Consider the following 21,408-nt stretch of genomic DNA (forward strand, 5'->3'; position numbering starts at 1 on the left):
GGATACAATATTACTGGAACATACCAACACAAAATCACACATCTGCTATACATTGATGATCTAAACTACTGGCACCAACAAAACAACAACTCAACCGATTACTACAGATAACAGAAGTATTCAGCAATGATATAAATATGGCTTTTGGAAGAGACAAATGTAAGAAAAATAGCATAGTCAAGGGAAAACGCACTAAACAAGAAGATTACATATTGGATAACCACAGCGACTGCATAGAAGCGATGGAAAAAAACAGACGCCTATAAATATCTAGGATACAGACAAAAAATAGGAATAGATAATACAAATATTAAAGAAGACCTGAAAGAAAAATTTAGACAAAGACTAACAAAAATACTGAAAACAGAATTGACAGCAAGAAACAAGACAAAATCTATAAATACTTACACTATACCAATATTGACCTACTCATTTGGAGTAGTGAAATGGAGTAACACAGACCTAGAAGCACTCAATACACTTACACGATCACAATGCCACAAATATAGAATACATCACATACATTCAGTAACAGAAAGATTCACATTAAGCAGAAAGGAAGGAGGAAGGGGATTTATTGACATAAAAAACCTACACTGTGGACAGGTAGACAATTTAAGAAAGTTCTTTATAGAATGAGCAGAAACTAGCAAAATACACAAAGGAATCACTCGTATAAATACATCGGCTACACCATTGCAATTTCATAACCATTTCTACAACCCTTTGGATCACATAACATCAACAGATACAAAGAAAGTAAATTGGAAAAAGAAAACACTACATAGCAAGCACCCGTATCATCTAACACAGCCACACATTGATCAAGACGCATCCAACACATGGCTAAGAAAAGGCAATATATACAGTGAGACAGAAGGATTCATGATTGCAACACAGGATCAAACAATAAACACCAGATATTATAGCAAGCATATTATTAAAGATCCCAATACCACAACAGATAAATGCAGACTTTGTAAACAACAAATAGAAACAGTAGATCACATCACAAGCGGATGTACAATACTAGAAAATACAGAATACCCCAGAAGACATGACAATGTAGCAAAAATAATACATCAACAACTTGCCATACAACATAAACTAATAAAACAACATGTTCCCACATACAAGTATGCACCACAAAATGTACTGGAGAATGATGAATACAAATTATACTGGAGCAGAACCATTATAACAGATAAAACAACACCACATAACAAACCTGACATCATATTCACCAATAAAAAGAATAAATTAACACAACTAATCGAAATATCCATACCAAATACAACAAATATACAGAAAAAATTAAAAATACATCCAACTGGCTGAGGAAGTCAAGGACATGTGGCATCAGGATAAAGTTGACATTATACCAATTGTACTATAAACTACAGGAGTCATATCACACAATATCCACCAGTACATCAACGCAATACAGCTACATCCAAATGTATATATACAACTACAGAAATCTGTAATTATTGATACATGTTTGATTACCCGAAAGTTCCTAAATGCAATGTGACATATACCTTACAGTTAAAAGGAAGTCACGCTTGATCAAGGTCCGCATCACTTTCCATTTTTAACCAGACATAATGTCTGAGAAAGGAGAGAGCAATAATAATAATAATAATAATAATAATAATAATAATAATAATTTGCTGTATTAACCAAATAATTTCAATTTTTTTATTTCAAGTGATTATTTATTACATATATGCATCGAAGTATATAAATTTTTTGGAAGTTGATACTGAATTGGTGGGGAAGGGGGGGGGGGGCAGTTTATATCAACACAAAATGAACTAACAAACTACATAGTTCAACAGCACACTCAGGTTTATAAAACAAACACACAAACACAAACACAGAGAGAGAGAGAGAGAGAGAGAGAGAGAGAGAGAGAGAGAGAGAATAAGCCACTACATTCTTATATAATTCAATGAATTTGTCAGCTACTGATTCATACTTGTACAGTGTTCACCGCAACTTCTATTGTGGGAGACAAGTGTCCAATACCATTAGTCACCTCCTAGCAGATAACAGTGTAACCACACAACTGTCATACATGATATGTAACAGCATCCTTTAGAAAGATCTCTACAGCTGGGAGACCGGCATTTTTAAGAAATCATACCACTGACAGTGGGCCATCTTACAGAAACAAGCTGTACTACACCACATACTATACCAAACAAACTCATTGCCTATATTTTGTGAAACATCAGAGATATTCTGTGTGAAAGGCAATCTGAGCCTAGAAACACCTTTTAACAAGTGTGGTGGAATCGAATAAAATTTCAGCAAGTAATATTTTACAAGCAGTTTACTGTATTTTAATATCCTCATTGGCAATATTTCTGGATCCAGTTGTGTTTCATGTGTTCTTTGCAGGTTATGAATAGCAGGCACTATTACAGAAATTGTGACATGATTGAAGGCTGTGGGTAGTACTATTTATAGGGTTCTAACATAATTCAGAGAGGTTTTGATGATGTTGATTTTGCCCTATCTTAAATTGTCTCATTTTAATTACTTTTTAATTTGCTGCTCATTCCAAAAATTTATATTTGATCAATTATGTGTAATAAACAATGACAAGAAATAAAAACAATGGTACTTTTAGAGGAAAATAACTGTTTGCTCCTTTTTTGATTGCAGCCATTCTTTGGGAGTTTTAGTTCTTTTCCAATTTTTTAACGTAAAAATCTGTAGACTCTTAGGCCAAATGTACTGTATCTCAAAACAAGACAGGGTGAGGCTTGTAATGTTTCTATACTTTCAATAAGAAAGATTAACGGAGGAGTATCAGTAGTTTTCAATGCCTTTATATTCAATCCAATAACTGAAATACAAAGAAACCATCCAACAGGTCTAAAATAATTATCAGCTAAATTTGTTGACCCTGTAAGTGTGATTTAAGCACTGGCTATTGGCTAGTACCCTTAACACCAGAAATAAACATACAATATTTCTGTTCAAAGGGCAATCTCACTAATTTAAAGTATTACTCTTCAGTTTCAATATTTTGGTGTCAGTGTTCATATTGGTATCCGACTTAAAACATTGAGGTCAGATTTTATTCAGAAGTTTATAATGTAAGTAGATAATTTATTCACTGTACAAAATTCTTGGGAAGAACAACACAACTTGCTCAAGGTATTATTGAACTGATTCACATCTGAAAGGATTACCATTAGTAAATTGGAAAAGTTTAAATTTTTATAGCATATCCATTCGAAGCCAGAGAGAATAAGGGTCATCAAAGAATTTCCAGAACCAGTGAATAAAGAATGATTTACATTGTCGTTAGGTGTGATGGGTTCCACATAAAGTCTTAATATACTATTGTTTACATGAAGTAAATCATGGTATATTTATTGTGAAGCAAAAACATATGGAGCTGGGATGGCCAGTACCAAGATGCACTGAAAGATTTATGAAAATTTAGAAAACGCAAGTATTTACAATATCTTCAACTGGGTTTTGATTTCAATCTGGTCATCTGTGTATCTTTATTTGTATTCTGGTGGGGAATGTTCTAAGGCAATACAAATAGCAACTGTCATTTCTTTTATAGTATGATTAAAGGACTATTGAGTTAACACCTTGGGTCCTAAGTTGCAACCTAAACTTATGCTGAAACCCCTGTCTCTTAATTAATGAAAACTTTGAACTTTCTTTCTTAAAGTGGCTGTGCGATATCTTGCTCTTCACTTAACACACACTACCAGAAAGTTATTTCCTTATGACATTGATTTTGAAAAGATTTGATCAAGGGTACATCCAGAGAAATTTTGAGCAGGTAATGTGATTCTTTAAATAACTTACAGGAATGCAGCTGGCAAACATCACTGACAATCCAAACTACAGGCAAATCCTGACTATTTCTGAGATAAAAATTAATTGAGACCACTGTACATTGCAGCTTATAAATGACGTGTGTGGAGCTGTACAGATCAGGACTGATGCACCCCCACCGAACAATGGTTTAAACTGTCATGCACTGTGATCTCTCGTTTCATTTGTATTTTGAAAATGGTAATGTTGCACTCCTTAGTAATTGGGATTGTTGTTTATGTTACGTAGCTGCAGCCACCTAAGTAATCTGAACATTCAACACACCTGGAGCAGTACCCTACAAATTCTGGAAAATGCAATTCCTTCCAAAATCATAAAAAGGCTTTCCATATTGGTGTAGAGCATAACTAATAATTGGAAGAGGGTGGGAATTCATTATAATAGGGACATCAACAAAAGTAAAACATGTATAGTAGAGTGCAGACTAACTGAATTGGATGATGCTGAGGCCATTAGATGAGGAAATAAGGTACTAAAAGGAGCAGGTGTAGTTTGATATTTGGGCAGCAAAATAGCATACATATGTGAATGATCCATGCCATCAAATAACCCATGCTTTCCTAATTTTTAGGGAGGAAGGAAAAAGAAATATTAACTTCAATTTGTTGTTTGGTTACAAAAATTATTCCAACTCATGGATTCTTTTCATCTTGACTCATCACCACCACTAGCCGAAGAATATGTCATCACCTTCTCACAGAGTGTCATCTTCATTTCCAACTGGTGAATTTGTGATGCCACATTTTTTGAAGGATTTTTCCACTAGTGGTTGCAGTACGGAGTCCCATGCACATTTCACTCACTCACAAATCTGGTACAAATACAGCCACTTGATTTTTCCATCAATGGAAACTTGTGGTTTTCATTGGCCACACACTGCATACATTGCTTTTGAGGTATACCTTTGAATGGCTGATTTACACATGCATCTAGAGGTTGCAGGTCAGATGTCAGGCCTGCAGGGATAATGACCAGGTCAATTTTCCCTTTTAACAACTTGTCTCGCACTTACTCAGTTGTATGTTCGCGGAAGCTGTCCGGGCACAAAATGTTACGTAAATTCAGTAATGCACCATGGTGAGACAGGTGAACATGTGCCGCTCAGTCAACCACAAGGTCACTGTCCATCCACTCTTTTGGATTCACTCTCACTAATATGCCTTTTGCTGATATTTTCAGAATATTTTTCTTTTTAAATATCGCATTAAGTGGTAGCATTGGTCCATCACCAGTTACACACATCATCACAGTACACCTTGGCTTCTAACCCCCACCAGTTCATATAATGACCTCTTTCCTGTTCACAAAGTTGTCGAGTGCCATCTGAAAATAGACTGGCATTTGATCTGTGTTACCAATTTATGATAATGTACAGGAATATTTGCAGTGAAAATATATCACATAGCAATGGAAATTGACTACTTTATCCTCTTAATCACCTGGAACCCACTGAGCGGTGGTAGTTTTCCTCTGGAAGCTTAACCCACTTTGACTGAAAAACCTTGGTAGCCAGCCCCAGCTTGTTTTGAAACTGGTGATGCCTAGTTCTTTTAGAAGGCACATTTCACTAGTCACTGCACATCCATGCTGTCACTTCTCATCCACATAATCACAGAGCTTTTTTTGAGGTCCAGATGCTTTGCTTTTTGACCGCTAAATGCCAGGCTATTACCATTCATTTTCTGAAGCCACATTTGGTTTTTTCGCCAGATGTGAATATAGTCATTGCTCACATCATACTTTTTTTGCACAGCATAGTTTCCAATGTTCTCTTGCCTCTGCAATGAATAAGTTTTTTTTAGTTGTGTACAAGCAATAATGAGAAATTGCAGCAATAATTAATAAGTTAACATGTGGTTAACTCTTCATTTCTAATGCACTACTGACATTTCACTGTCAGACTGCAACAACACTACTACTATTATTATTGGAGACAGAGCAGTAACATCCTTATTACAATTAATGTGAATACTCCAGTTTTTCCATCTTTAAATTCACGAAAATGTATGTGTCGATTGTTCATGTATTTGTGGTAAGTGACAATGACGAACCCCAACTCAAGAAAATGCCATTCTTAATAGTCATTCCGCGCAGAAAATGTGGCGTGTGCCGAAAAAAAACAAACAAGCAAGAACTACATGTAAGTACAGCCCCAGTGATACCATTATCAAACAAATTCTCAGCACTTGTAGTGGATTGTGGTAACACAATAGATATAAACAAACCAGAAAGTAATCATAAAACTCCTGCTAAAGAACCAAAATAGAAATTGCCAACCCTAAGGTGCACCAAAGGGCTCCTTCTGTATGCCGACAGTCATGGAAAAGATCTATCCAAATGTTTTCACGAAAGTATGCCTTCAAAGCATTCAGTTTTCACAAAAATCAAGCCTGGTGCAATGTTAAATGCAGTGGTGGAGAATATTACAACAGAAACAAGTGAATTGGACAAAGATGCTCACATTGTGATTATTGGCAGTGGCAACGACGTATACAAAAACAAAAGCAAGACAGCCCTGCAAGGCTTCCGTAACATATTACCAAAACTATTTCAAATGAACATTGTCGTCACAAACGTGCCAGTGCAACATGATTTACCAATGTGGTCGTGTGTAAACAGAGAGATTCGACACTACAATTCCAAGCTAAAGAAACTGTGTGATAAATTTAGCCATGCACATTTGACAGACTTAAGTAAGATGAGTCGTGATGAACATACGAAACACAGATTCCACTTAAACAGAAAAGGGAAGGCCAAGCTAGTTTCCCACATAAGCAAATTGTGCGAGAAAGACAGTGTCGAGAAATCTCCAATTTCTCTGGGCTACAACAGCGAGACTTTTTTAGAATAAAGGACCATAATAATAGTTTTCAGGGATGCATTTTGGGTATGACTGAGTCCTGTGCGCGCAAAAGAAAAGTGCTCAGTCATTGCAGGTCAGTTCCAAAAAACCAGTGTATGCAAAATGTCGCAAAAAGTGTAACTCAAACAATTTTGATTCGTGCAAAATGGTAAATAAACAAGAAGGGCTTACACCCTTAAAGTTAATGCACTTAAATGTGCAATATCTCATAAACAAACTAGACATTCTATGAATATTCATAGAGGAACGCTTGCCACATGCACTAGTAATAACAGAACATGGGCTAAAATGCAGTGAAATAATATACTGTACATTAGAAGGTTACTTGCTAGCAAGTAGTTATTGTAGGCAAAACCATAAAGGTGGTGATGTGGCAATTTATGTTGATAAGGATGTAGAAGCTAAAAAAAATTCCTTTCTTGAACACCACACCAAAGAAGGATAAATTGAAATGACAGGTATTGTGCTCCACAGTAATGATCTTTAGTTACCAAAACATAAAGTGATTGGAGTGTATAGGCCACCAAATGCTGATGTAATGCTGTTTATGGATAAACTTAGTAGTGTTGCTGGTCAGGCTGGTTCTAATGACCTTACTATATTAGGTGACTTTAATATAGATGCAAACTTAAATAGTATAGTAAACGTGAAACTCAGTGATGTACTGACCTCATACAACCTTGTAAATATAGTGAACTCTGACACCAGAGTGACGGACACATGTTCCACTAGAATAGATTATGCTATAATCAACAAAGATGTTATACATAAGGTAAATTACAGTAACTTAGATTTTCTTTATTCTGACCACTTCTGTCAGGTGATAGAATACAAAAATTCAGTTGTGCCTAAAATAACAAAAATTGTGCTACAGAAACGAATGCTGAATAGCTCAAATATTAATGCACTTAAAGACAAACTAGCGAATGAGAAATGGGATTCTGTGTACCAGGTAAAAGGTTCGGATGAGAAATGGAATGAATTCTACTCAACCCTATTGCATCATTATGAATATAGTTGTCCAGTCAGAGAAATTCAGGAGGTAGTTAAACACTGTCAAAATGGAAGTAATCCTAGACTAAAACTCCCAACAAATCTGATTAGGCTCAGGCAGGAAGTACATGATCTAAACCAGCTTTATAAAGCTACTACTATGTAGGTTTTCAAGGAAAAATACAATAGGGCCAAGCAAACTTTTAAAACTGAAATTGTCAATCTAAGGAAGCAGATTAACAGCAAAACAATAGAACAGTCTGACAACATAAGCAAAGCATCCTAGAAGCTGATTGACAAATACTGAAAAGGTCCCAACAAGATGAACATGGAACCACTCAGCATAAGACATGATGGTAACATTATAAAAAACCCAGATACCATATGTAATATTTTTAATAACTACTACGTTACCGGTGAACAATCAACCCCTATTATAGATTCACAGGTAGAGACCCGATGCCATCTCACCCAGTGTACCGAATTTGAATTTGTGGAAGCGAATGCTAAAGAAAAAATTTTCACCTGGATGGGATGGTGTATCCAGTGCTATTACTAAAGCATGCTTAAAAGAAATTTCTAAACCTCTTACCTGTTTAATTGTAGCATTAGAGAAAACATATATCCAATGGTTCCAAAAATGAGTGTAGTGAAACCAGTGTATAAAAAGGGAAGTAAGGAAGAAGTCTCCAACTATAGACCAATATCATTAATTTCCACATTTAGTAAGATATTTGAAAGCATTATCCTTTCTCAGCTAAATGCCTTTTTCACAAAACAAACTGCTTGTAGATTCGCAGCATGGCCTCAGAAAAGAGCTAAGTACAACCACAGCAGTTACACAGTTCATCCATGAAGTTTACTGTCTGTTGGACCATAAGATGCAGACTGCAGGTATATTTTTGGACCTGACAAGAGCATTTGATATGGCAAACCATAGGCTACTTCTCAAAAAGCTAAAATCTTATAGTATTGGAGATCAAGCCATAAATCTTCTAACTACGTACCTGTTGAATCGTAAGCAAAGTACTAAATTGTCATACAAACTAGATAATAAAATCATGAACTCCCAGTCCACCAGTGAACCTGTATTACAAGGTGTACCACAGGGCTCAATCCTTGGACCCTTTCACTTCCTTATATATATTAACAACATTGCCCAACCCTTTAACTCTCATATTGTAAGCTATGCAGATGACACGTCAATCTTATTCTATGGGAGAAAAATCTAAAGAGCTAGAATCTTTTGCTACTAGTAGTGTAACAGAAGTTACAAAATACTTCAATTATCAGGGGCTCAAAGTGAATGTCACCAAATCTCAATTATTGACATTTAAACAGGCAGTTCTCATCACAACAGTATGAATAGTGTGTGTAATATATCTGCAACAGAAAATGGTAACTGTAAATTCCTGGGTGTATATGTTGATGAAAATTTGCGGTGGACATACCATATTAATTTTGTATGCGGAAAAGTCAGTAGTGCCATATATCTCCTCAGCCAATTCACAAAGATAGTTCCTAGCCAAGCACTGAAATTAGTATATAATGGAACACTTCACCCCTTTCTCAATTACAGAATTGAACTATGGGGCTGTACAGCTGATGTACATTTAAAAAGAATACTACTACTACTACTACTACAGAAAAGAGCAATAAGACTTATACATGGTATGGGACATAGAGATTCATGTCGTGAAGGGTTTGTGCCGCACAAATATCTGACAATATATTCTCTGTACATCTTCAAAATAGTTGTATTTTTTATAAGTCAACCAACAGAAGCTATCAAGGGCAGTGATGTACACGATCACAACACTGGAACAAAATGTAACTATTTCCGTAACAGGACAACGTTAATCGGTGGTTTGATTTGGTATAACAAGCTACCAAACTCTCTAAGAACGTACACGGGAGAAGTTTTTAAAACAAAATTAAAACCTTTTCTAATAAAAAAATGTTTATATTCTTTCAATGAATTTTAAGATAGTGATTGTAACATGAGGCATCAGGTGTAATGTGATGAATGTAAAAAATAGACATAAGAAGTAACAGCTACAGAATATAGTGTATTTTATAAGTATAAATATAACCATAGTATTAAGTCTGACGTTTGCAAAAGCCATCATTACAATGGCTCCACGCAAAGAAAATGTAAATAAAATAAATAAATAAATAGACAAAACAAATCAGAATTACTGAAGAAGAGGAATCACTTATCATTCACATGGTACAAGAAATAAAGACAATTTTATTCTTCCTGCCTACTAATTAGGATCAAATGCTCCATTTCCCAATATACGCACATGAAAATAGGCTTCAAATCGAAATGAAAGAACGTTCTTAACACAAAGCTAACTCCACAGTGAAATTGGCGCTACTCAATAACCTAATGTAGGGGTGTTACCACTCAGTGTAAAAGTTCATGAACAATCAACTGATAATTTTAGCAAGATGTATGTTACCTGTAAGTCTTCCTGAGTAAACATAGTTGAATATTCACAACAAATATATTAACGACACAATACTGCTGCTTCTCATTATCTGTTGATTTATTTCATTGACATTTTATCCAACATTTCTGACTTGTTTCTTTTACTATAAAATGATTATGAGATGTATGAAAATTAAGATTTGTGTGTTTAATAACAATTTAAAGTAAAAGAAACAGAAATACTGCACATTACACAACTACTAATTAAAGTAGCAGATTAACAAGTTGTAGCCTCTGTTTTGCTTACCCAAAAGAAGCAAAATCAGTCCAGAGATTTGTAATTATATCCACCATTTTACTGTCATTCTCATTTCTGTATCTGTTATCCATTGAGAATATATATTGAAGCTCATCACCATGACAAGCACCTGCAGAAACAAACATACATGACTGCATAGTCAGCCACTACAATAGAAAATGAAACAAGCAATCTGCACTTTCTAAAGAGTACTTACCAAAATCTAGTGAATCTTTTCCTGGGTTACCACAAAAGCTTCTGGTTCCTCTATATGAGAAAACATAGTAGTAGATTGGTTCAGAATTAATGAGTGAGTGGAGTCTCACTGTTTCATCCACATTCCACAGAAATAATCCATCAGTGTACATCTGTTAGGATCAAAACAGCATATCTTCCCATAATACAAGGTTCAATCAATAGCAATGATTGCCGACTACAAATTAATTCTCATAGTTAAAATATGTGTTAAAATTAAAATACTACAAAATAAATTTTTTTGAGATGACAATCTTGAAGCAATTATCAGTTGTGCTCTATATTAATATCAAAATCTTATTTCTTTTATTTACTGTCAGGTGGAACTAAGTACTAAAATGCAATGTTAACACTACTCATGTACATATATTTCTGTATTTTGGGTGTACGGGAAGACTATATGCATTGAATTGTAAAAGAAATGCAGAAATGTGTGCTCTCACTCCATGACTTGACAGCCTTGAGGGGAAACTAATTGTTGTACAAAAAAGTTTCCTCAGAATAAGCTGGTATTAAAAATAATTCATAGAATGTTCGTGTGTTAGTAATGGTGTCGTGAGCAAGCATCAAAAATGGAGTGAACAGTTTGGTCATGAAATGCCCAATGTTTCAGTTTTAAGATGAAAAACTGTATGTAAAAAAATGTTCAAATGCATTCACACCATTGGCACTGAAAGGCTTTTAGTGATCACTCATTTTGAAATTAAAAAATAAATAAATAAAGTAAAATAAAAAGGTAAGGGAGGAAGATCAAGATTCAATATCTAGCCCATGATGGGTTCATCCTCACACTATCTGTTTCTTTGAATTCTTAAGGAGAATTAGCAAATATCAATTTTTTATTGGTGAACAAGCACAACTGTTTGATAACAGCTTACACATCCATTATGTTCTTATAGAGAAAAAGCCATATAGCTTCTGGTATCAAAGAATAAATGAAGGATTCTAGGAAACTGCAGTTCTGAAAAGAGTTCAGGGATTAGGAGGGAACAATAGAGTGAGAATATGAATTTGAGTCAGTTCAGAAGGCATATGTGGATAGCCTAATAGTTGACAGAACTCATCAGAAGCAGAAAGATTATCTAAAAGTCTGTAAATATGTTCCCGTGTGCCTTGCTGACAAGTGGTTAAGATGTTTATGGCAAAACAGCTTCACTGATTGAAAAGCATTCAGATGCACACAATGTAACTTCAAAATCATTTACATAATATTAACAGCAACTAAGGTTCAATAGATCAATAAGGCTGAATATGATATCTTATGAAACTTCCTGGCAGATTAAAACTGTGTGCCGGACAGACTCTCTAACTCGGGACCTTTGCAAAGGTCCCGAGTTCAAGTCTCTGTCTGGCACACAGTTTTAACCTGCCAAGAAGTTTCGTATCAGCGCACACTCTGCTGTAGAGTGAAAATTTAATTCTAGTATGATATCTTATGTTTCCAATGGTAAGCTATCATAGATGTGTTTTCATTTTGCTGAAAGCCTTGATAGATTTCCTGACTTTGTCTATAAGACATTCAGATGTCTTGTGTATTCAGCTCTGGCTGCTTGTCAGTATATGAAAAGGATAGTTCTTGCTCACCATATAGCAGAAACTTTCGGCCAACAAGGCATTTGCCAAAAGTAGACAAAATACACACATGGGCACACACACAAATGCCAATCAACTAACACACACATGACCAGAGAAAGTCCCTGGCATCTTTTGGTATGCTTCATGAAAAGAGCTATTAAAAAAAATTATTTAAGCTCAGTAAGAATGTACTAAATTTATCTTCCAAATTAGGTTCACTACATAACTACAACTGATGGTCTTTCAACAGTTGCATAAATACACCAATTACACCTTAAGACCCATCAGCAACAGTTGCAATAATAGCTTATACTCTAACAAGACATAAGTAAAAATACATGCTGCTGTACAGAAGCTTTGCAACATTATTGTTGTGAAAATCGTGAATGAAAGTTTTGTAATGGTGTCGCATTTGCTTTTCACCTTCACTGTTTTTATTTTACTATTGGAGTTTTGGCATTTCTGCCATTTTGAAGCATAAGATTTTTTTGTCAAAACCTTACACTTCCAATACTTACCAAGCGGGAAAGTGCTGGTACACAGGCACCTTAGGGGGAAAAAAGGACAGGTATATACTCACTCACGCGCCCACACATACACACACACACACACACACACACACGTGCATCCATACATGAAGTCGCACGCACGCACGCACGCACGCACGCACGCACGCACGCATCCATCCATCCATACATACATACATACATATCGTGTGTGTGTGTGTGTGTGTGTGTGTGTGTGTGTGTGTGTGGGCGCGCGCGAGTATATACCTATCCTTTTTTCCCCCTAAGGTAAGTCTTTCCGCTCTCGGGATTGGAATGACTCCTTACCCTCTCCCTTAAAACCCACATCCTTTCATCTTTCCCTCTCCTTCCCTCTTTCCTGAAGAAGCAACTGTTGGTTGCGAAAGCTAGAATTTTGTGTGTATGCTTGTGTGACTATCGACCTGCCAGCGCTTTTGTTTGCTAAATCACATCATCTTTGTTTTTAGATATATTTTTCCCACGTGGAATGTTTCCCTCTATTTTATATATATATATATATATACACACACACTCCTGGAAATTGAAATAAGATGCTGGATGTAGTTCTGTGGAACGGCTTGCCATGCCATTTCCACCTGGCGCCTCAGTTGGACCAGCGTTCGTGCTGTCTGTGCAGACTGTGTGAGACGACGCTTCATCCAGTCCCAAACATGCTCAATGGGGGACAGATCCGGAGATCTTGCTGACCAGGGTAGTTGACTTACACCTTCTAAAGCACGTTGGGTGGCACGGGATACATGCGGACGTGCATTGTCCTGTTGGAACAGCAAGTTCCCTTGCCGGTCTAGGAATGGTAGAACGATGGGTTCGATGACGGTTTGGATGTACCGTGCACTATTCAGTGTCCCCTCGACGATCACCAGAGGTGTACGTCCAGTGTAGGAGATCGCTCCCCACACCATGATGCTGGGTGTTGGCCCTGTGTGCCTCGGTCGTATGCAGTCCTGATTGTGGCGCTCACCTGCACGGCGCCAAACATGCATACGATCATCATTGGCACCAAGGCAGAAGTGACTCTCATCGCTGAAGACGACACGTCTCCATTCGTCCCTCCATTCACGCCTGTCGCGACACCACTGGAGGCGGGCTGCACGATGTTGGGGCGTGAGCGGAAGACGGCCTAACGGTGTGCGGGACCGTAGCCCAGCTTCATGGAGACGGTTGCGAATAGTCCTCGCCGATACCCCAGGAGCAACAGTATCCCTAATTTGCTGGGAAGTGGCGGTGCGGTCCCCTACGGCACTGCGTAGGATCCTACGGTCTTGGCGTGCATCCGTGCGTCGCTGTGGTCCGGTCCCAGGTCGACGGGCACGTGCACCTTCCGCCGACCACTGGCGACAACATCGATGTACTGTGGAGACCTCACGCCCCACGTGATGAGCAATTCGGCGGTAAGTCCACCCGGCCTCCCGCATGCCCACTATATGCCCTCGCTCAAAGTCCGTCAACTGCACATACGGTTCAAGTCCACGCTGTCGCGGCATGCTACCAGTGTTAAAGACTGCGATGGAGCTCCGTATGCCACGGCAAACTGGCTGACACTGACGGCGGCGGTGCACAAATGCTGCGCAGCTAGCGCCATTCGACAGCCAACACCGCGGTTCCTGGTGTGTCCGCTGTACCGTGCATGTGATCATTGCTTGTACAGCCCTCTCGCAGTGTCCGGAGCAAGTATGGTGGGTCTGACACACCGGTGTCAATGTGTTCTTTTTTCCATTTCCAGGAGTGTATATATATATATATATATATATATATATATATATATATATATATATATATATATATATATATATATATTTTACTCAGGCTTGTCTGACATTTGGCATTACCCCCAAAGGCCTCACACTTAAAGTTCCCATCTCTGGCTGCAATCCTCCTTTCCATCAGTACTTATACCAGTTCCAAACTGCACAATCCATAGCCCTCGCCCGCCTAATCCTTCACCTATACATCGCCTCGGCCAATGAACACACCCGTCAACTCCTATCCCAAATCGAAGTCCTCAATCTTTCCTCTCCCACATCCACACCGGCTGTTCATAGCATCCTCCTACAGGCCAACCGCAAATTAGTACAGCATGTCACCCTCCACCTCAAAAATCTATCCAATCTCCTGGTTTCCCACCTCCGGAAAGGCAACTCACTCACCCTCCACAACCTTTCCAACAAACCTAAACCTCCTCTCATTGCACACAGACCCAGTCTCTCCCATCTACTCAATCTCCCACTTCCAGCTCCACTCCCCCCAACACCTCAAAATTCTAATCAACACAATCTGGAACCACAACACCCCAATTCAGTAGTTAACCTTTCCTCCAAACCTCTCTCCCAATCCGAAACCTCTGTCCTATCCAAAGGCCTCACCTTCAGCCCCACTCTCAGATTTAACCAAACTGCCCTTGTCAAAGATTTACTGTCCTACACTCATAGTCTCTGCTGGAAATATCACTTTGCCACGAAGAAAAATAATCCTGATCCCACTCCTAATGATCCAACTCTCCAAGACACTATCAAAATTGAACCCTGCCTGGAACAGTTCTGTCCTCCACACAGTGGGACCCACCTCCTCTTCCTCAAAATCACCCTCTCCAAACCTTCCAGGAATTTCTCACTTCCAGCCTTGCCTCTCAATCTTTCTTGAAAAACCTTACTCCTACTCCCAACATCACCACCGTCGAAGCCCAGGCTGTCCGTGATCTGAAGGCTGACCGATCCATCATCATTCTTCCGGCTGACAAGAGTTCCACGACCGTGGTACTTGATCGTCGGGAGTATGTGGCTGAGGGACTGTGTCAGCTTTCAGACAACTCTACATACAAAGTTTCCCAAGGTAATCCCATTCCTGATGTCCAGGCGGAGCTCCAAGGAATCCTCAGAACCTTAGGCCCCCTACAAAACCTTTCACCTGACTCCATCAAACTCCTGACCCCAGCACCACCTCACACTCCTACCTTCTATCTACTTCCTAAAATTCACAAACCTAAACATCCCAGCTGCCCCATTGTAGCTGGTTACCAAGCCCCCACAGAACGTATCTCTGCCTACGTAGATCAACACCTTCAACCCATAACATGCAGTCTCCCATCCTTCATCAAAGACACCAACCACTTTCTCGAACGCCTGGAATCCTTACCCAGTCTGTTACCCCCGGAAACCATCCTTGTAACCATTGATGCCACTTCCCTATACACAAATATCTCGCACATCCAGGACATCGCTGCAATGGAGCACTTCCTTTCACGCCGATCACCTGCCACCCTACCTAAAACCTCTTTTCTCATCACCTTAGCCAGCTTCATCCTGACCCACAACTTCTTCACTTTTGAAGGCCAGACATACCAACAATTAAAGGGAACAGCCATGGGTACCAAGATGGCCCCCTCGTATGCCAACCTATTTATGGGTCACTTAGAGGAAGCCTTCTTGGTTACCCAAGCCTGCCAACCCAAAGTTTGGTACAGATTTATTAATGACTTCTTCATGATCTGGACTCACAGTGAAGAAGAACTCCAGAATTTCCTCTCCAACCTCAACTCCTTTGGTTCCATCAGATTCACCTGGTCCTACTCCAAATCCCATGCCACTTTCCTTGATGTTGACCTCCATCTGTCCAATGGCCAGCTTCACACATCCGTCCACATCAAACCCACCAACAAGCAACAGTACCTCCATTATGACAGCTGCCATCCATTCCATATCAAACGGACCCTTCCCTACAGCCTAGGCCTTCCTGGCAAACGAATCTGCTCCAGTCCTGAATCCCTGAACCATTACACCAACAACCTGAAAACAGCTTTCGCATCCCGCAACTACCCTCCCGACCTGGTACAGAACCTGTCCCCCCATATCTAGATTGAGCCTTTGCCTTTCACTTTTCAGATTTTCTAGCTTCCCTAAAATGTTCAAATTTCTGATATTCCACACACTGACTCACAGTATGTTTCTGTTACATGTTTCTGTGCTCCATGCACTGATCCACCTTAGGTGAGTGGTCGCCTGACCCTTATTTCACACATTAGCCTTTTGTCAGTCGTTAAGTGTTTTTCTCATGGTCACCTCCTCCTTGACAGTCTCTTTCAGAGATAAAAATGGAGGACTAATCTTGAATCTCTTGCAACTGAAAGATCATCAATTACAGGCTGCACATTGTGCAGAAATACATTGTGTGTCTTTAACGTAGTGGTTTTCATTGCCTTCTGCATTCTCATACCATCGATCATCATGGATCTTTCCATCTTTTAGGGGCAGTTTCCAACCCTACGGAAGGAAGTTGTCCTGAAACTCCTGTCTGGTCCTCTTCAACAAGGCCATTGGCAGAAGGAGGGCGATTCCTTACCCTGGCCACAATTGCTGATTATTCTTATTCAAAATTTAAGCTGCGGCTAGGTTCACACCCGGTGTCCATGTTGTTTCAATTACTAGTCAAAGTTGCTACCTCTAGGTAACCTGGACATCATTATATGATTACATTACACAATTCTATCAATGAGAAGCTACACCTTGTAATAATTCCATGAGGGCATTTACAATTATTCGTTTAAAGACAGAGGTGGAGTGGCCTCGAGCTGCAGTATTAATATTATTCCTGAAACATTCAGAAAAATCTGTCTCCACTTGTTTAGGAACAAATGAAGACACTTTTCTAATGTACCTTTACTCCCTTGCCTTCACGTCACAGTATTGGCTGTAAGTAATTAACTGTACTCACGATCAGCTGTTTGTTAACACTGTGCGTAGTGTGCACCAACTCTCAATAAATCAAGTGTTAAACAAATAGCTTTTATCAGTTATAACAAATCATCTTTCACAAACAATTTTTAAAGTTTTTCAAGTCTTAGGACCAGCAGGGATCAAAATCAGTCTGGATAGTTCCTGCTAAGAAGCAGCTTACACCAAAGAGACAAGAGATAAAGGTTTAAATAATCTGTAGGAAAGGCCCATGCCATCATGAAGAATAAGAATCCAGCATCAGTCAGCTTCATTACAGCCCAATAACCCAGAGATTTCAATGGGACCAGATTCAGGTCATTAGGCCATTGTTTTAAGAAGATAATCGTAATGCATATTGTGTCATATTATCACTCATGAAGTCTCTTCCTGAACTTTATATTGACAATGTGTTATGATACAAGTCATTAAAACATTCAAAACACAAATTTCTACTCCACACATATTGAACAGAAGAGGCATATGTACTTTTCTTTTGCTTAGTAGTCACAAGAAAAGAAAACTATATTATGTTCAAGGAAAAATATCTTGTGTGTAATTAGTTAAGGGTAAGAGACTGCTAGAATGATAATGAATGATAATAAGAAACCATAAACATTATAATTATCTATAACTGCATACTGTAGTGTTCTTGTTTGTATTATTTTATTGTCCTGCACATAATGCATAGGTAAAGTTAATCTTCAGTTTTATTACATATTTTTAATTATTCACTCATAAAATAAAAAAAAGTGTGTGTAGAGAACACTGACTTCACCCAATGCCAAGAATCAGCATTGAGCTATGGAGTGTCAGCTTAGCTTCTCAGGATGAGGTGGCAGAAAATGGACACCCCTCCTTGAAGTATGCTGATCGTCACTAAATGAGATATCTGAAAGGGGTGCCATGTGGTTAACAAACACATGCTGTGCTCCACTGAAGTAATGGTGGAAATTTGTATTTTTGCCTCCACATGATTGGTACTGTTAAGTTGTAAAGAAAGTGGTATCAGTAAGTAACATTCAAAAATACGTGGATAGGTACAAGCTCAGTAAAGGGTTCAGGCAAAAAACATCAATATGTAAGATTTGTATTGATTGTATTGTTTATCAAAGCATTGAATCAATCTACAATAATATTTTAATTTTTATTTAGCATAAAATATGAGTGTTGAAACTTTGGTAGTGACAACTATTTATTTACAGCTCGTACAAAATAGACATGTGTTTCAAAGTTTTACTGACCTTCAAAGTAGTCACCAGCATTGTGTATAACCCGTTGCCAGTGATGTGGAAGTTGTAGGATACCATTAGCAGTGCCAATTTTTGTTGACAGTTCGAACGGCACGGTCTATTGCCCAATGAATTTGTAGCAGGTCTGAAGCGAATGCCATGAAGTGTTTCCTTCAGTTTAGAAATAGAGTTGAACTCATGAGGGTTTAAGTCAGGGGAGTGCAGTGGGTGGTGTAGCACTTAGCAGCCTCATCAGTCCAACAAATCAGTAACAGCTTACACTGCACGTGCTTGAGCATTGTCCTGCAAAATGATGGGTAGGTCCTGCAGATAGGGTCATCACTTCTGTCACTAATGTGGTTGTAGGTTGTGTTCCAAACTTGAGAGTTCAACTCAATTTCTAAACTGAAGGAAACACTTCAAGGCATTCACTTCAGAACTGCTGCAAATTCATCAGGTAATAGACCGCACCGCTTGAACTGCCAACACAACTGGCACTGCTAAGAGTACCCTACAACTTCCACATCACTGGCGATGGGTTATACACAATGCTGGTGACTATTTTCAAGATCAGTAAAACTTTGAAACACGTATCTATTTTGTACAAGCTGTAAATAAATAGCTGCCATTATTAAAGTTCCAATCCTCGTATTTTTTCATATTTATGTTTTTATGCACAAATTTTAAAGAATTATTTATGATCCATAAGACTGCTGTTATTGATTTTAGTTCAGTACATTGGTGCAAAAGCCAAATAATTATTGGATATGGTGATGATTAAGGTGGCTGTTGTGCTTGTTGAGAATATTGTGTTTGGAATCAAAGATGACAGGACCCAAGGACAGCCAACGATATGAAGAAACAAATTAAGATGAAATTCATTTGACTAATGCATCATCAAGATTCACACAGAAAGTGATTATATGCATAATATTAGTTTAGTTTTATTTTAGGGGACACAAAAATTAAGGTCAGAGGTATCCATGTCAGAATCTTGGAACATTAACATGAAAAAGGAGTTAAAAACAACTACACGTTGAGCCCAAATGATGGGAGTAAAGCGCTAAGAACAAAGACTTCCTCTTGGAGGAAGGTCCATAAAATACACTGTAGAGCAATGGAGGTTCTGAACTGAAGACTAAATGTCCTTCGCCATATTGTTATGATGGATAAAGAGTAAAACATGGGCAAAAGCCCATGCATTGTTCACTACAATAGTCGATAACTCAGATGGCAGACAGGCACTAGAACATAAGTGGTTAAAAAACGGGCATTCAGTCAGAAAATGGTCAATTGTCAAAGGTTGATGACAATGAGCACGAAGTGGTGGGGGATCACTACTTAACAAATGATGATGGCTAAAATGACAATATGTAACCTAGCTAAAATGATCTCATGGTGACAAGGTCAAGAGGAAGTCAGCCAAGTTGGTGGGAGAGGTTTAATTCCCCAGAGCTTGTTCTCATGAAGGGGAGACCAGTGGCGATGCCAAAGTGACACCATCTGCTGACAGACAGCAACATGGAGATCACTGGAAGGGATGGAAGAACTGGTGGGCTGAGGTAGGAGGACTGCAGCCTTGACAGCAATGGAAGTAGGCTAATTTCCCATCAGACCGATAAACAGGAACACATGCAAACATCACAGTGCCCCCCTCAAGAATGAGCAAATGGAAGCTTTCTTGGACCCAATGCACTAAGGGATGGACTGTGTACAGCACAAAGAGGCTCTGAAGGACATTGAGGGAGTCAGAGCTGATGACATAATTGAAAAGCCTATGTCACCGAATGTAATGTGTGACCTGATACAGGGCAAAGAGCTCTGCTGTAAATATTGAGCAGTGTTCTGGAAGCCAATAATGAAAATGGTCGGTGCCAATGACGAAGGCATATCCAACACCAATCCAAGAGCAGTCAGTGTTCACATAAGTTCTACCGTTAAGTTCCATGTGAAGGTTCAGAAACTTACAGTGATAGACTATGTAGTAGTTTCCTTAGTAAGCAAATTAAGTCCATGGTCAACACCAGGCACTGCATGAAGCCAAAGTGGTCATGGGTTTACTCTCACAGGAAAGGTGGCAGGTAGCATGAAGTTACGCCACTGGAGCAATAGGCAGAAGTGAACTCTAGGAGGTAAGAGAGAAGAGGAACAAACCCCACACTGGTGCTCAAAGGAGTCATTGATCAAGGAGGCATAGGGTGGGTGGCCGGCAAATGGCATGTGCATCTGCTGACAGCAGTAGTTCAGCAGCTTCTGCATAGAGATTCTCATCCGGACTAGTGTAAGTAGTCAAACAGATTCCACAAAGTTGGTTCATATTTAGACAGCATAAGATGAACAGACGTGCAGATGCATAAATGAAACACCTAGTCTACTTTCAAATGGACAAGAATCAGTACAAACGGAAGAGGGTGGTCCAATCCGCTCCTCAGAAAGTACCACTTAGGACACATAGGACACTGAGGGACCAGGTGCAGTGGGTGGCCAGGTTAAAACACATGGAAGGATCAAGGAAGTCTCTAATCAAGCACGAGCCTTAGGAATTTCTTAGGTTCAGCAAAGGGAAGAGCAACAGGCCCAAAATGTAAATATGGTGGAAGAAACTCGTTGCGCCACCAGAAATTTATAAAA

The 21,408-nt window shown here is 38.8% G+C and overlaps 1 protein-coding gene across 1 annotated transcript in view; it reads right to left on the reverse strand.

Moving 5' to 3' along the window:
• The window catches only part of LOC126356208 (venom carboxylesterase-6-like), a 128,961-nt gene that overhangs the window by 12,678 nt on the left and 94,875 nt on the right, over positions 1-21,408 (reverse strand). Inside the window, exons 8-9 of the mRNA XM_050007021.1 lie at positions 10,679-10,829; positions 10,471-10,591 (exon numbers count right to left, since the gene is read on the reverse strand). Of these exons, the coding sequence (XP_049862978.1) occupies positions 10,471-10,591; positions 10,679-10,829 (272 nt within the window). The remainder of the gene's footprint in view (positions 1-10,470; positions 10,592-10,678; positions 10,830-21,408) is intronic.

The sequence above is a fragment of the Schistocerca gregaria genome, chromosome 3, assembly GCF_023897955.1.
Source record: "Schistocerca gregaria isolate iqSchGreg1 chromosome 3, iqSchGreg1.2, whole genome shotgun sequence".
NCBI lineage: Eukaryota > Metazoa > Arthropoda > Insecta > Orthoptera > Acrididae > Schistocerca > Schistocerca gregaria.